The sequence below is a fragment of the Arachis duranensis genome, chromosome 5, assembly GCF_000817695.3.
Source record: "Arachis duranensis cultivar V14167 chromosome 5, aradu.V14167.gnm2.J7QH, whole genome shotgun sequence".
In the NCBI taxonomy this organism is placed as follows: Eukaryota; Viridiplantae; Streptophyta; class Magnoliopsida; order Fabales; family Fabaceae; genus Arachis; species Arachis duranensis.
Genome location: NC_029776.3, coordinates 6,085,094 through 6,102,143, shown reverse-complemented (window position 1 = coordinate 6,102,143; position 17,050 = coordinate 6,085,094). Strand labels below are relative to the sequence as shown.

Here is a 17,050-nt window from a genome sequence, read left to right as displayed (position 1 = left end):
TTGACCATCACCAATGTCTATTGTACCATAGTGATTCTTGATTAAGTGTTTATTTGTAACTTGAGTATATTACATATTTAAGGTGTCAATCCTTGTTATTTTAGTCTTTTTCATTGATGTGTTTTTGAATGGCAGTGTGTTATGATTCATGATTCAAAAGTTAGACAAATGATTTTAGGACATGATTTATGATTTGACATCCTTGTTTAGTGGTTTGACAATGTCAACTTACGCCTTTTTATTCTCACTGCAGGAGTAAACAAGCTAAAGAATTCATTGAAAGCATTATATGTCTATTCCTAGATTGCCAGTTTCAAGGTTTATTAGTGCTTTTGAATGATTGCATGCAAGCCATTGTCAATTATTTCACAGACCAGGAATGGCATTCAAGTTGTGAGAACATAGCAAAATTCGTTGCTTCCAGGTTGTTATTACTTTTGGTGTCAATAATAGTAATTCAGTGATGCTATTGTTTGGCACAAATTTCTTTGGCACCACAAAACTTCTTTATATAGATAGATAACATCAACCTTGTGCTACTTCATGAATCAAAATACATAGTTATTCATCACTTGTTCAATTTTTGAGAGACGAATTAATACAGAGTAGCTCAGCTAGAAAGCCTTGGATTGTGGCTGCTAGTGTTGGAGTTGTGGAGGCTTTAAAGGACCAAAGAGTGTGCATGTGTATGATAAATAATGCCATTGGTGGATCTAGATTGCATTATTTGATTCTAAGGGAGAATTTTGTAGCTTAAGCCTAATCAATTAGTGAGTCATTTTTCTTGTTCTTCATTTGTATATATAGCTATATCAACAAGTGTGATAATGGTGGAGGATGCATGGTTCATATGAAATCCTGCTTGCAAAATAATGGGGTAAAGAAAATAATATCAAGAAATTTCTTTAGATAATTTTATGTTTGATGGGATTATATGGTATCTAACACTAACATGATTAGTGTTGTGAATTACGAATGATTAAGCACTCTTAATAACTTTTAGTTACGAATGATTCCTACACTTTATTATATGTACTTATTTCTAGAATCATTCAGAAGAGTCCCATCATTTTCACCTTTCTTTTTTCACCTTTTACCCTATTTTTATTGTCTATGGCTGTGATATTTTGTGCTGGAGTGGATGAAACAAAATTATAAATGCAGTGGATCAATATAGTTGTCATAGAAGGTAGCTTTTTTAGTCATTTCTAATGTGTATATAGTTGTCATATTAGTTTAATTTGTTGAATTTTACAGTTGCATATGCCTATTTAGATAAGATGAATAATTAATATGAATTTATGAATGTTGTTGTTGCTATAGAATTTTAATACACATTATTTGGATATGATTAGGAAATTTATAAACATGGATGATGAAGTTGTTTCTGAGACTCCTGTTCAAGCTTCTGGTAGTGTTGATTCTAGTAAAAGATCTAATGTTTGGAGATTTTTTAAGAAGATTGGAAAAGACAGAGATGGTATTAAAAAGGCTGAATGCAATTTTTGTCATCATGAATACAAAATTGGAAAAAATCCAAAAACTAAGAATGGTTACGGGACTTCTCATCTGAGTCGTCATATAGTTTCTTGTAAATCTATACCCCTCAATATTAGATTTGATGATGATATAGAGGGTTTGCCAACTAAAATTGATCAGAATGTTCATAGAAAAAAACTCGCTCAGGCTATAGCAAAACATGATCTTGCGTTTAGCTTTGTTGAGTATGAGGGTATTAGAGATTGGATTAATTACATTAGTCCAACGATTATAATGCCTTCTAGAAACACTTTAGTTTCAGATCTTCAAATGATTTATTCAACAGAGAAAGAGAAATTGAGGCAGAAGATGTCTAGGATACCTAATAGAATTTGTTTGATATCTGATGTGTGGACAGCATCTACCACTGAAGGATATATTTGTCTGACAGCTCATTTTGTTGATGAGAATTGGCGACTAGTGAGTAAGATTTTGAATTTTTGTCGAATGATTCCTCCCCATACTGGAACCGATATGGAAGCAGTCTTATTTAACTCTTTGAAGCAATGGGGTATTGATAAGAAAGTATCTCTATTACTTTAGATAATGCTTCTGCAAATGACAACATGCAAAACATCTTAAAAACTCATCTACGTAAGCAGAATAGTTTGCTTTGCGATGGAGAATATTTTTATGTGCGTTGCTCCGCTCACATTTTAAATTTGATTGTGCAAGAAGGGTTAAAGGTGGCTGCTGGAGCTTTATTTAAAATAAGAGAGAGTGTGAAATATGTGAAAGCTTCTGATGGGAGAATGATGAAATTTAAAGATTGTGTGCAGCAAGCAGAAATTGAAGAAGGTGTTGGTCTAAAATCAGATGTTCCAACTCGATGGAATTCTACATATATGATGTTGGAAAGTGCAATTAAATTTGAAAAAGCGTTTGACATCCTTAGTGTTGTAGATGAAGCTTATAAAGATTGTCCGACAAATGAAGAATGGAGCTTAGCAAAAAAAATGTGTGAATTTTTAGAGCCATTTTATGAAACTACAAATCTCATTTCGGGTTCATCATATCCAACATCAAATTTGTATTTTATGTAAGTTTGGAAAATTGAATGTCTTTTGGAAGACAATCAAACTTGTGATGATGTTGTTATTATGAACATGGCTTTCAGAATGAAGATGAAGTTTGATAAATATTGGAAGGATTATAGCACTGTCTTGGCTTTTGGGACAATTCTTGATCCTCGATTAAAGTTAAAGTTCTTGAGGTTTTGTTACAAAAAACTAGATCCTTCAACCTTTGAATTGAAGGCAAATGAAGTATTGGAGAAATTTAAAAGGTTGTATGGAGAGTACATAAATACTTTTGGTGGTTCAACCATTTCTCAAAGTAGTAATCAATCTCCTATGTCACCTGAAGAAGGAAGGCTTACAAAGAAGAGCAAAATGGTGATGAAGGTATTTAATTTTAATATAGTATTATTTTTCTCCTATTATGTTTATTCGTTACTTAAATAATCTTTATACTACATCTTTTAGGAGTTCAGAGAATTTGACTGTGAAACCCAAACTTCCAAGGATAAAGATGAATTAGAGATTTATCTAAAAGAAGGTTTGATTCACACCAATGAAGATGATTTGAAGTATGATGTGCTGAATTTTTGGAAGATTAATGAGGATAGGTTTCCCACTCTGTCAGTTATGGCCAGAGATGTTTTAAGTATTCCCATCACTACGGTAGCATCTGAGTCTGCATTCAGTATTGGTGGACGTGTTTTAACAAAATATAGAAGTTCCACTCTTCATGCGCATGTTCAAATGCTTATTTGCACAAGGAGTTGGTTACGTGGATTTGTTCCAAATCATGATGGTAAATATTTATGCTATTTTTTTCAAATAATATTTTAAATTAAATTTCTAACTATTTTTTAATTGGTTGATTTTAGATGATGAAATTGGTGAAATTCATGAAGAAGAAGTGTCAACAGAAACGATGCATCCCTCTCAATATTCATAATTTTAGATGATGAATTTTTGTGTCAACTTTATTTTAATTTTCTAGAGACATTATTGATGGTAAATACTAGAGAGTAAGAAAAAGGGTGATGAGACAGTAAATGCTATGTTTGATTTCTTGCTATATATAGTTAAAAGTTGGATTTAATATGATCAATGTATATTATTAACATTTATTTTTCAATTTTTTTATTTTTACGCATAAAAATGATAAAGGGATAAAACAAACTAATGACTTTTAATAAGTTTTATGTGTTATTGAAATAGAGAATGTAAAAAAAAAAGGTTTAGGTAACCCATGGGTTGGCCCTAGGGCTTTTGGCCCATGAGGGCTTTTGGCCCTGAGGGCTTTTTAAAAATTTGACCCTATTAGTTAAAGGGCTTTTTATTCTTCTGGCCTTATAAAGAAGGGCCAAAGCCCTATAGGGCCTAACATATTGACACCAACTTGTTTAAATTCAAAAAAAAAAATTGTATTTTAAAAATTAAAGTCCAAAAATTATGTTTTGAGAAATAATATATTTTTTATTTTATTATTGAAAAAATCCCTCAGTTGACCCCATGAAATTATATATTTATATTTAAAATATACCTTTTAATAAAATTTATGATAAATTATTTACTTTTATACTTCAACTTTAATAACATACTAATTAATTTTTCTCCAGATTTTTGTAAATATTGTTGATCCCAAGTTGTACACTATTAACTTTTGGTAAGCTATTTTCATTTCTCCATTGTTTTGAGAATATTTTCTAAGAAGCCAATATTATTTTTATATGTTCGTTCAGTACATACTTGTTTGTAAAATGCTGATTTCTTTGTCATTATTTAATTATTTTTCCTTTCTATAAAGTTGGAGTGTTTTTGTTGAGTCTTGAACCCATTTTCTTATTTAATCATATCTTAACTTGCTTAATTTAATTATCTGCAGATTAAAGATTTAAAAAAAATGAGAAAAATTCCTAGCTTAATTAAAAAGAAAAATCAGAAATTGTACCTATAGTTTATGCCAAAGTTGAGCAGTCATAATTCACAATTCAGATTTTTACCTTCATTGAAAATTCTTTTATGCATGTAATTTTTGAAATTTGAAATTTTTTTTTAGGAATTTTTTTTTTTTATTAGACATCTTGCATTTATTAGGTTCTTGATGTTAATAGTAGTCATGAATTAGCACCATCCAGCACTTGAAATTAGGTTTAAATCTTGATGCTAATAGTTATTTTCTTGAAAGATTATAATTTCATCTATTATTGTTTGTTTGAATCCAGCACTAAATGATAAATATTTTTATATCTTATATTAATAGATTGTTGTTCATCTTCAGGAAAATCAAGCAAGCAAGTAAAAGTTTGATAAAGAAATTTAGAAATTCATATCAACAAAGTATTTTAACAAGTATAGTTTGTATGGCTACTAATGTTTTTTTTATGTTCGGATGACATAGCATAATACACAGACATATTTGAGTTTGTTTTTGTTTGCCACACACATTTGATTAGATATAGAGAGAACAACAATAGTATTTTATTTTTTATACTGAATGGATGTACTTTACCGAAAGTGGCATGCATTTTAGGATATTGCATTTTCTGTACTGACTGCTCACCTATAAATATGATATTGTATTTCAGGATCATGTTTTCTTAGCCCTACACTCTATAACTCTGCTACTTCGATAAGATACCTCTCAAAAATTCTCATATTACATTCTCGTTGTCAAAACACAATCAAGCCTGCTTAAATTTTAAATGAGTAATTAAATTTTAAATGAGTAATTTAATAGCGCAAGGCTGTAGCAGATAAGTATTACTTAAAAAGAATAAACACATTTCAAACGAAATATTTATTTTTTTATTAATAAGATTTATAATAATAAAGTTATGCAGAAATATAATATTCTCACATAAATACATGATCAAACCAAACATTTTGCATGTATAATTGTACGTGTATCTTTTGTATTGGATCGGTGCTTGAGGTATAAGTTGATTTTTTAATAAAGTGAGTATAATTAAATAAATCGTTCAACATAACATATATGAAACAAGCGACCAACGTTTTATACACAAACCGCTAACTCAAACTACGTCCAAAAACCATTATCAAAAACAACAATCACTTAAAACCTTTATCATAAACAACTACCCTAAACCTAAACCCATGACTAAAACCACTATCCAAAACCATTCTCAAAAACCGCTTACAAAAAATAATTTCACTAAAACCACTATCCAAAATCATTCACTAAAACCACTATCCAAAACCATTCACTAAAACCACTTGCTAAAACCGCTATAAAAAATCATTAACATGGTCCACTAGCCTAAACCACCATCCTAAACCTAAACCCTTAACCGCTAACCATCACTAAAACCACTATCCAAAACCATTCACAAAAACTGCTTACAAAAAACCATTTCAAAATCCCCTAACAAAAACCACTGGCCTACACCACTTGCTTAAACTGCTAACACTAAAATAAACCGCTATAAAAAATCATTAACAAAAACCACTAGCCTACACCACTATCCTAAACCACTATCCTAAACCACTAACAGTAACATAAACCATTATCAAAAACCATTAACAAATACCATTATCATAAACCGCTTTCATCAACCACTAACAAAAAACACAATCAACAGCGCAACATCATAAACCACTAACCTCGTCGTTGATTACACCGGCGATATGAGCAACTCCATCCAAACGATAAAGCCTCCCTGGATCGTCCCCTGTCGACTAAAAATGCCGCTCTGGTCTTACTCGGCCCGAATGTTGGTTGTTTTCTCTGGGATTTGGTGGGGTTGGAGAATGACAAAGTGATTCGAATGAACTTGGTTCGAACTCCTTATATAGCCGAATCCCTTGTAATTCGAATCAACTTGATTCGAATTACTATGCAAAATGAATTTCACCTAATTCGAATCAACTAGATTCGAACCTCTCTCTTGTGTTCTTCTCCATCTAATTCGAATTAATATCACTCGAATTACACTTTTATAATTCGAAATTATTTGTTTCGAATTACTAGGCTGGATTGCATGCTTAATTCGATTTGAATTGATTCGAATTAGCTTATACTTGTTTCTGAGAGTAGTTCGAATTGATTCGAATTACATGTTATATTAATTCGAATCTTATTGATTCGAATTATATTAAAATTGGTCCTGGTGGATTCAGGTATAGAAGTTTGATTTGGCTGATTTGGGTTATATTGACCTGTGCTTGGCTCATTTGAATTTTTTACCCTTATTATTATTATTATTATATATAGGTCACCATTAAGATAATAACTTGTCACTAATAAAATTTTAGCATAATAAATAAAAAATAGAATTATATCAATATAATTAAAATCAATATAATTAAAATAGTTAAAAATATTTTTGATTGATAATTAGGTTAGTAATACATTAATTATTAATTTTATATAATTATAATAGAGATATTTTTCTAAATTAGTATAATTATGAATTATTCATTAAATGCTAAGTATACTATTGTTATATAATTATAATTAAAATAATTTTCTGAAATAAATTTAAAAAAATTAATATAATTATAATAAAGAGATTATCTTAAATTAGTATAATTATGTATCATTCATTAAATACTAATTATAATCTAATTATATCAATTAAAGATAATTTTTAAAAATAAATTTAAAAGAGAGAAATAGTGCAATCATTTTGGAAGAAAAATATATTCACGAGAAAATGACACCTCACCATCATAAGTTGGAGAAAAACCCAGTTTTAGTATATTAAGTAGATAGATTAGTATAAATTATATAACATTTAAAAAGAAAATAAAATGAATAAGAAAAAAATAAAAATAAATAAAATAGATAGAAGACTACAATAAAATAAATTGAATGTGAGAGTTTTTTTTTGGTACATTTCATATCGCATCCGTTTCAATAATAATAATGAATAAAAATACATCAATTTGATATCTGAGAAAAAATTATGAGATAAAATCATAATACAGTTCTAAAGTAAAAGCTTAAATTAGAACATAATATCATTACACAACACATATTGAAAGTAATTTCACACTGCAATATATCACAAACAGGTAAATGACTTAAATTTAAATACGAAACAATTTTTATTTATGCATATATGATAACACCATGGTCTATAAATACTTCATAGATAACATATCTTATATAGCTATGAATGATGAGCACGAAAGTTGGAGAGTGTGGTAGTTTGTGTCCACGATAGTTGCCTTCTTGCAACGACGTCTCATAGGAAGAAAAAGAATTTTTGTAAAAGCTATCAAATGAAAGAATAATTGGTAAACGAATGATATTTTCTTCTAGCATACATGGTCTTTTAAAGTGGTAAAATAAAAATAGAAGAAATTAAATTTTATATATTTATAGTAGGAATAGAATTTGATATTTATCCTAATAAAATTATTATTATTATCAATATAAATAGGTTAATAACTTGCCACTAATAAAATCATTGAATAATGAATAAGAATTAGAAGGATATCAATATAATTAAAATGAATATAATTAAAATGTTTAAAAATATTTTGGATTGATAATTAGTTTAATAATGCATTAAATATTGATTTTATATAATTATAACAAAGATATTTTCCTAAATTAGTATAATTATGCATGTATTCATTAAATGCACTCATTTTGGAGGGAAAATAGATTCACAAGAAAGTAACACCTCACTTTCATTAGTCGGAAAAAACCCAATTTTAATATATTAAGTATATATCTAAAGATTCTAACTCTTTAAATGTGTCTGTTTCTTTGGCTATTTTCTCTCCAATTCAGCACTATCTGAAGATGGGAAGTTCCTTTTGGCTGCACGCAAATGCAGACGTCCCACCTGCACAGATTATATCATCTGTCAAAGGGAAGCAACACCTATGTTGGAAAACTGAGGTGATGTTTCTAATCATGAAACATGAGAATTCATTATTTTCTTCCTTATTAGTGTGAATACTTACACCTTTTTCTTCCCCTTTAATAAGATCATTCACAATCTATGATGGCCAGCCTCCCCATGCCCGAGCAAAGATTACAAAAAGTCGCTCCACCAAACAAGTTGCACCCAAGGTTCCTACAGGCTCACATATCATATGAATTGAATGTGCTAGGCTCTAGGCAAGCATTATGTACTATGCAACTATCTTCTTTGGATTAACTCAATTCTTAAACTAAAACATTTTATCCAAGTAGTGGAATATTTTGCTGAAAATCTGTTTGCTTATTGTGTACTTTTCTACCTCAATATGGCAAGCAGGGGGCCTAGGAGAATGAACTGCATCATGGATTCCCTTCCTGCTTCTGCAATTGAACCGGGAGGGGTGGCCCCTACACAGACCGAGTTTTCCCTCAGCAATGCAGATATGTTCCCCACATTCCCTTTTTTTTGACAAATCTCTTTCTGGACCCCTGGCTGATCAAAAGGATGGGGTTCTGGTGTTAAAAAACAAGGCGCCCAGGTGGCACGAGCAGCTGCAGTGTTGGTGCTTGAACTTTCATGGGCGGGTGACAATTGCTTCCGTTGGTGGCTTCCCCAGAAAATGGACCTGCTGGACCGGAACATGATAAGATCATACTCCAATTTGGAAAAGTTGGGAAGGATCTGTTTACAATGGCATTTCAGGCATTTGCAATCTGCCTCAGCAGCTTTGATACCAAGATTGCATGTGAATGACATTTGAACAGGTGCACATTTGAAAGCAAACCCCAATATGTAAAAACTCAAATATGGCTGAGATGATACATAAACAAATAGAAAGACAGAGAAGCTAAAGGAGTTTTAATAGTGTTACTACTATCTTATTGCCAATATTATGAAATTCCCGGCTGGGAGGTTTGTTGTGTATTATCCTATTTCTGGTATTAATAATGGTGACCAAATTTATCTAATGAACAAAAACAATTGAGCATTGTCTTACTTTTTTCTGTTAACTTAAATATAATAATTTAGGATTTATGGTTTTAGCCATGTCCACCAATTACTGTATAGGAGAACATCGTTGCATGAAATTTTTTTCTGGGTACTGCTTTCTTTGATGTCTAGGTTTTTTCAGTTTGCTAATTGATGTGCTTGCTTCTTGTTCTTTCCAGCTCTCAGCCATATTGATATTGCTATGGTGCTGGAGAAGCTAGATTTGAATCCCACTTGGTGGGAATCTATCTCTAGAAAACCGTTTGGTAAAGGTGATTGTTGGTTGGTGTTGAAACTGAGTTTGAATGGATGAGTTTCACTTGGTTCCTGGGATCACAAGCTTCTGGGGAAGGTCACAACATCAGATGAAATTGTAATGTTCCAATGTTGAATCCAGTTCTCCATGTAAATAAATTTAATTCTTTTTTTTTAAACTCTTTATTTCCTTACAATTTGCCCTCCATTTGGTTGTTTATGCAATACAGTGGTGGTATCTGTTGAGATTATTATGTAAGTAGGAGTAACTGCTGCAACTTTGGATAGCCCTGACTTCATCCTCTCATATGAACATATTAAGTGTGCAAGAGCACAATTTCAAAAAGTTGTTTCCTCTACTTTGATGTTATGCCTTTGAAACTCTTGGCTGAGAAATAGCAATGAGTTATCAAGAGCATTAAAGAATTCAGCTCTTTTCATTATGTAGTTGGCTACTTAATAATATATTATGAACTTTGTTGTGAAATGCAACTATTCAACATGTTCAGATTACAACCATTACATTATGCTTATCAAAACATCAATAAAAGCAGTTAACATGCAAATAAGACAGACATGGGGAGACAGACAAACTTTGGTTTTCAAAATGAGTCGAGTCCATCGGGATGACCTGTTTTAACTACTTTAAATAGGCGGATTTTTGCTCAAAAATAGGTTTGTAAAAATGAAATCTTTAATGGGTCTAACCTGATTAACCCATATTGGGTTGGCCATTTTGTCCATTTGACACTCCTATTTGCTACCTACAGAGACAGGCCAGAAAAATTTCTCTTGGTGCTTCTCACTCTGACTCTCTGAGTCAGTGTTCATCTGCAACCTTCTCTTCTTCTATAAGCTTCCCTGTAATAGATTGAGATTGTTATGGACCTTAAATCTAAGTCTAATTCATTGGATAACATTGTCATGTCATGGCTATCACAAGTGCTTCTCCCTTCTTTGTAAAAGTATTGCTCCCTCCTCACCTTCCCAGTAGAGAAATGTTATTTGAATCCCCAAAATTACATCCAACAAAATGTTGAGGTGAAAAAAGAAGATTTTGTATTAGAGTGAAGATCACATCAAAATCAAACACATTATGAATGAGAGAGAGAAAGTAACCACATTAGTGAAGATAAAGTATTACTTCTACCATATAAAATGTTTTTAAGCCAAATAATAATATATTGACTAGCAAGGTCATTTGCCATTCACCTTGACTATTTTACAAGACACATAATTGTCATGGAACTAGGCTTGTTGAGGTTATAATAAATAGGCAACCTCACTCACTCATCTTACAAAATAAGCTGTCCTCAAATCTGTTGCAGGAATAATAAATTGGTATATATACATGAGACTATCAACATCGCAAAAGGTACAATAATGGTTAGGCTGCTTGCATGCTAACGCTTGATTCTTGGCTCGTAATCATAGATTGAGTGCCTTCTTCTTCTCCGGCAATTGGTAGATCATCAGAGTGCAGTTCCGGTTGATTAAGGCTCCTCACAAATTCAGTGAATGATGGAAAATGATCTGGAGAAAAGAAATATGCTCCCATTCTTTGATATGTGAACAAGTCCAATACATTATCTCCACCTAAATTCTTCTTGATTTGTTCAAAACCTCCCAGAACTTGCACGCCATGCTTTTTGCAAGCTGCCATGATTTGTGCAAGAAGCAACTCAGGGCTTGAACGGGTTTCATTTGGCTGGTATGCATCGGACAGGTCCATTCCAGGTAGTATCATTTTGCACGAGTTCCTAGCAAACAACTCGGCCACTGGCTCATACCCATCCCCCTTAGCCGTGTTATAGAACCCTGCTGTTAGCTCGGAAGGATGGGATCTAGTTCCATACCAAAGAGTGCATAAGTGGGATTTTTCCATACACTGTCACTCCAGTGTCGAAGAAGCTAATGAAAGGATGCTATCTCCATGAGCCATAAGCTGTTTGGAATACCATGAAAGAAAGAAGTCCCCGTATGGAGACTCCCAAGAAGCCCCATCCGTGAAGAAACTGGAGAACGGTGGCTGATCATAGGTAATGAGAACGCTAGGCATGTTTTGGTCATAACACTGGAACTTCCCAACTCCTTGAGTTTTACCATCACTTGAGAGATGATGGTGAGATGGATAACGTAGCTCACCATCTGGTCCTAAACCCATCGATATGCCCTGCAATATTTAAAGATATTGATTACAACGTTATCAACCATACATACTAATCTTAAATTGGATATTTGATCACATAGTTGTCGGATCCAAAAGTCTTACAGTAATTGTAGAGCCCATGAAGGGAGAGAACGAAGACTTGAAGCTCTCGCAGAAACTCTGATACACTTGAATTGGAGTCTTCCCATCAACTGCCAGCGACAGGCACTCTTTGTAATGCTGTCCTGACCGATCCTTGAAGTAAATATTGGGTTGAGACTTGCCAATCCGGGTAACCCAATTGGGCAAGGGGATATTGGGTTTTGTAGATCCATGAAAGCAAAGTGTCACATGGAGCTTAAGACCCACCTTCTGAACCATCTCAGCAATAGCAAGATAGCCAGACCAGTCATATTTTCCTGCAGCATCTTTCTCAACAATTCCCCACCAAACAGGGAGCTCAACACCTTCAACTCCTAATAACTTCAAAGCTTTTAGACCAGCTGTAATTGCTCTAGCATGGTTTAGTGAATTGCAGTCTTTAGAAACTGCATCTAAAGGCAGACCCACAAATAATCTTACACCATCCTGCATCATATTATCTTAGCCATGTCAGTTTCTTTTTAATCCTTGACCTTGAACACATATAACAACACCTAATGCATTTAGTTTGACCCAACATGTAACATGAGATTTGAAATGATGCAAACAAATCATAGCAAGAACTTCAACAATATATTATACAGGGATAGCTCTACTAATTAGCATAAAATCCAGATGAAGAGAGAATATCTTATCCACATTTAGCCCATACAAAACACTCTAGTCTTTGATTCTCATGGTTTTCAGTTTTCATTAATAAAAAAATCTAGGTTAATGTAAGAAAACCATACCCATTCTGAAAACAATCAAGCTTCTTCCCCATCTTCTAAGCCTGAGGTTCCCCTCAAACACTGCAGCAGTAATAGGTCTTCTCCTCATGCGCCACCTTCAGCTTCAAGTTGTGCTGCTAGCATGCATGTTCAGACAACTTGTGATGCCACTGCTGTTGTTGGTGGGTCGCCTCCCCCCTCCTTGGTGTCAAATTCTGCTGTTACATTGCAGTCTCGGGCTCCTGGATCCAAACGTCACAACCAAAAAGCTGTTCAAGCGCAAGAGGAAGAAGGGCTTGCAGATGAGTATAGATATGATATTTGGGGTGAGCATTTTTCTGGATTTCACTTGTTAGGTCCAAAAAATGTTACTTCCATGAAGTCCAGTCCTGCAGAAAATAATTTTGACAGCTTCTTTGTAAGGGGCCCTCGAACCCTCATGACAAATTCTCAAGAAGGCTAGTAAGTTGAAAATCGTTATTTCACACTTTCTTGCCTAGTCTATGTTGAAAAAATGAATAGAAATAAAGGATTTGATATATCTCTCATGGCTTCCCACATGCACATCCATTGTCATCTCTGTGTAAAAGGCACTCAATTTTGTGAATATGTTAACGAAATCAGTATCTGCAATCCTATAATTCCAGAGAATAAAACTTGGAAATGGACCATATGGAGAATCTACTTGAACATGTCAAGTATAGATTTTTTACCGGCATACCCTGTCAATGATTGGTGAAAATCCAAGTAGATTTTCTGATTGAGATTTGGCAGGATTGACTCTCAAAAAACATGAAAGCTGAAACCTCCCAACAGCTTCTGCATGTTTGGACTGAAGTTGCTGTTCAGATCCATGTTAAAAATATTATTGTCCTTTACTTGATCTCGTTGGTGATATGTTATCCATCATAGCATATTTGGCATGCAAGCCATAGTGGAAGCCAATGCTAAACAAGCATGTATAAGCCAATATCCAAATAATTACACTTAAAATCTAAAAAGAGAAAAAAGCAAAGAAAAATGAAACTTTTATGAGCCATAACCAATCACATCAACTATTAACTATTGAGTACTTTGACTATTAATACACGCCATAAACTAAATTTAAAAAAAAATGGTATGAGGATGCAAAGTTGTACAAATTGCTGATGTAACAAACAATATGAGGTAGTAGTAGAGTTACTACAAGATCTATGGTCTATTCAATTGGTCATTGCAGTAACCAGTAATTGAATCACTCGGAAAGAAGTGGTCCATAATATTATCTTATCATTCTACCACGTACAGATTATGTAGTTGGCTACTTAAAAGAAGTGGTCCATAATATTATCTTATCTATTCAGCTCTTTTCATTATGTAGTTGGCTACTTAATAATATATTATGAACTTTGTTGTGAAAGGCAACTATTCAACATGTTCAGATTACAACCATTACATTATGCTTATCAAAACATCAATAAAAGCAGTTAACATGCAAATAAGACAGACATGTGCTTGCTTGCTCAAACTAGGTCAAAAATAACAAAATTGGCGGAGAAATTAAGATATTTTCTCCAGCAATTGCAACTACACCAGATATCGTATGTTAGAAGCCCCCAAAGGGCTCCCCAAATGTCAAAGCATCAACCTTGACGAATTAAACTACCTCCCTGATCATTCCAATTTTGCCTACATTATTGTTCATGTCATTTAATGGTGTTTGAATTAAGCTACTACTTATTCTTGACAATTAGGCCAAGTTCACCTGCAACAATAACAGTGGTAGCCATGTCAATGAACATTCCATGCTCCACAACACCGGCGATTTGCAGAATGGAATCGCTGGCAGCCTTCAAATCCCCAATACTCTGCTTGAAATACAAATCAATGATATAGTTGCCATTATCAGTGACATAAGGCTCAGCCTTTTCGCCCAAAGTTCTGAGCTTTGCAACGCAACCAGATTCCTGAAAGAGATTCTGAAGCCTGGAAGCAGTGAACTTCCAACAAAATTGAATAACTTCAACGGGCATAGCCAAACCGCTACCACCAATATAGTTAACGAGCTTGGACTCATCGACGATTACAACGAACTTCTTGCAAGCACCTTCAACCATCTTCTCCCTCAAGAGGGAGCCACCGCGGCCCTTGACGAGGTTAAGGTAAGGATCAACCTCGTCGGCGCCGTCAATGGCGAGATCAACGACGGGGTGAGAGTCCAGATCCGACAAGGGGATCCCGAGAGAGAGGGCTTGCTCGTGCGTCTTCTTGGAAGTGGGGATTCCGACGATGTCCTTGAGCTTGCCCTGACGGAGAAGCTTGCCGATTCGGTCGACGGCGTGTTTGGCAGTGGAGCCGGTTCCGAGGCCGAGAACCATACCGGATTCGATGTACTCGACGGCTTTGTAGGCGGCGATTTTCTTCAAATCGTCTTGGGTGAGAATGAGCTGAGAGAGAGAGGAAGAGGGGAGAGGAAGGCCAGCTTCCATGGCTGCTTTCTCCGAGGCAATGAAATGGGCGCAGGGGATTGGCATTGAATTGGGTTTGGGGGGAAATGAATGAATGTGAATGTGTGGTGGTGAGTGAATGTGTGAAGATAGGGTTCGTGTGGAAGAGAAGAGAAATGAGATGAGAAGAGAAGAGAAGAGAGGTGGAGAGGGCTTGTTTGGTTGTGGGGGTTTATATATTGACAGAAAAAAACAGAGGAAGGGATGCAAGTGGAAGTGTGTCTTACGCGACCTTTTGTCTCACGTTTACCGGTTTCAAAGAAAAAGTGCGTGCGAGAGTTCCACACCTTTATATATGATGTTACCCCCAATTCTTCTTTATCCATTTTCAAAATCTCTTCTTTCATTCAGATACTTCATTTCCTGTGTTAATTATCTCGGAAATTTTGAGTGGGTTTTTCTGATTCATTTTTATTACGGTATATTTCGTTCGGTGTGATTATTACTAGGGTTTTTTGCTGTTGATCATGGAGATTTCGGTGATTGGGAGTCCAAGATAAATTGGGAATGCCCGAATTGGAAAATAGGGAGCTGGGTTTTATTAATTTGAAGGATGGTTTTAGGGTTTCGAATGATGGGGTTTGTTTCGGGAAAAATATTAGGTGGAAGAAAGCGGGGATTAGATTCACTCTGAGAGCTCTTCAGTCTGAACCTGTTCAAGCGGAGAAGCATTCTGGTGCTGGTAGAATATCCAATAACTTTAGTTTTATTACTTATTGTTTTCTCTCCAGTTGATAATACTATAAAGCTCAATGGAGCTGGTGCATTTGCATTTCATCCAACTCTCGAATGGATTTTTGTTGGTGATCGACGTGGTACACTTCTGGCATGGGATGTATCAACTGAGAGACCTAGTTTGATTGGAATGTGAGTGGCTGTAATTTACCTATGGTTGATGTTTTCTCATTCTGTAATTGAGCAACCTAGGGTAATAGTTATGCTCTCTTTTGCATTTGTTTTTCATTTTTTTTCCAGCCAGTTGTTGGCAATGTTTAACATGAGGCTTGTAGTTTCTGTTGCTCTTGTTCTTGACTTTGGATCTGTGCATTTTATTATTGCTATTTCAGAACACAAGTTAGCTCACAGCCGATAACATCAGTTGCTTGGCTAGCCTTGTTGCGTTTACTTGTAACAGTAACGAGGGATGGGAATTTGCAAGTTTGGAAAACACGGGTTATAGTTAATCCTAACAGACCTCCTGTGCAGGCAAATTTTTTTGAGACTGCCGGTAGCTATCTTAACTCTTACTGACTGTACTCTGTATTTCCTCTGTTTTTGAAAGCTTGTGTCGCCTATATTAATTGTATTCTAAGTTTTCTGTTGCTTCACTATTCTGTTTTTCATTTCAGTAAATTTGGTTTCTAACAGATACTACTTTCTGATGCAGCAATTGAATCACTGGATATTCCTCGCATCCTTTCGCAACAGGGTGGAGAAGCAGTGTATCCCTTACCACGGATTAAAACTTTAGAATTTCATCCAAAATCTAATTTAGCAGCACTAGTGTTTGGAGTTACGTGTGACCTTACACTTCTTATATTTTGCTTGCAAGTGAATATAGTAAATATAAATTTGGTGTTCATTTTATCAGAACGTACCAAGTGGAGACCCTTCTAAAAGTAAGGCCACATCCAGTAGAGAAGGGAGAAAGCAACTTTTTGCAGTTTTGCAAAGTGCACGGGGATCGTCAGGTAATTGTCTTTATTTAGCTGGAATCACAGTTAATGTCCTTAGTATTTCAGAATGTTTGCTATTTGAATTTTGAAGAAATAAAAACTTCTACAATTTGTGTTTGGTATGTTTTCCACTATACTTCCACTTGTCATTATGATGCTTCATAATATTCAGT

At 34.2% G+C, this 17,050-nt stretch overlaps 3 protein-coding genes and 2 pseudogenes across 3 annotated transcripts; 3 read left to right on the top strand and 2 right to left on the bottom strand.

The window, feature by feature from the left end:
• The first annotated feature begins 1,368 nt into the window (after positions 1–1,368).
• Positions 1,369–3,501, top strand: LOC127747560 (zinc finger BED domain-containing protein RICESLEEPER 2-like). The gene is made up of 5 exons (XM_052261598.1): positions 1,369–2,050; positions 2,218–2,569; positions 2,657–2,942; positions 3,024–3,354; positions 3,431–3,501. The coding sequence occupies exons 1-5, from the start codon at positions 1,369–1,371 to the stop codon at positions 3,499–3,501; spliced, it is 1,722 nt and encodes a 573-aa protein (XP_052117558.1).
• Positions 3,502–8,297: 4,796 nt separating this feature from the next.
• On the top strand, positions 8,298–10,120 carry LOC127747559 (tubby-like F-box protein 3; annotated as a pseudogene).
• Positions 10,121–10,817: 697 nt separating this feature from the next.
• On the bottom strand, positions 10,818–12,437 carry LOC107487549 (inactive beta-amylase 9-like). The gene is given in 4 exon segments (XM_016108206.3): positions 10,818–11,552; positions 11,554–11,600; positions 11,603–11,867; positions 11,967–12,437. Coding segments are annotated over 4 exon segments (1,254 nt in total). The 3' UTR covers positions 10,818–11,081.
• A 1,527-nt stretch (positions 12,438–13,964) lies between these two features.
• Positions 13,965–15,628, bottom strand: LOC107487616 (probable ribose-5-phosphate isomerase 2). The gene has a single exon (XM_016108286.3). It carries the CDS (start codon positions 15,226–15,228, stop codon positions 14,428–14,430), a length of 801 nt encoding a protein of 266 aa, XP_015963772.1. The 5' UTR covers positions 15,229–15,628; the 3' UTR covers positions 13,965–14,427.
• Positions 15,629–15,835: 207 nt separating this feature from the next.
• The window catches only part of LOC107487618 (uncharacterized), an 8,885-nt pseudogene continuing 7,670 nt past the window's right edge, over positions 15,836–17,050 (top strand).

Bases quoted from the DNA above. Each gene is read 5' to 3' on its own strand.
- LOC127747560 (XM_052261598.1), top strand. From the start codon at position 1,369: ATGGATGATGAAGTTGTTTCTGAGACTCCTGTTCAAGCTTCTGGTAGT. The intron at 2,051-2,217 runs GTATTGATAAGA...TTGTGCAAGAAG, and splicing joins TAACTCTTTGAAGCAATGGG to GGTTAAAGGTGGCTGCTGGA. The intron at 2,570-2,656 runs GTATTTTATGTA...CATGGCTTTCAG, and splicing joins TCATATCCAACATCAAATTT to AATGAAGATGAAGTTTGATA.
- LOC107487616 (XM_016108286.3), bottom strand. From the start codon at position 15,228: ATGCCAATCCCCTGCGCCCATTTCATTGCCTCGGAGAAAGCAGCCATG.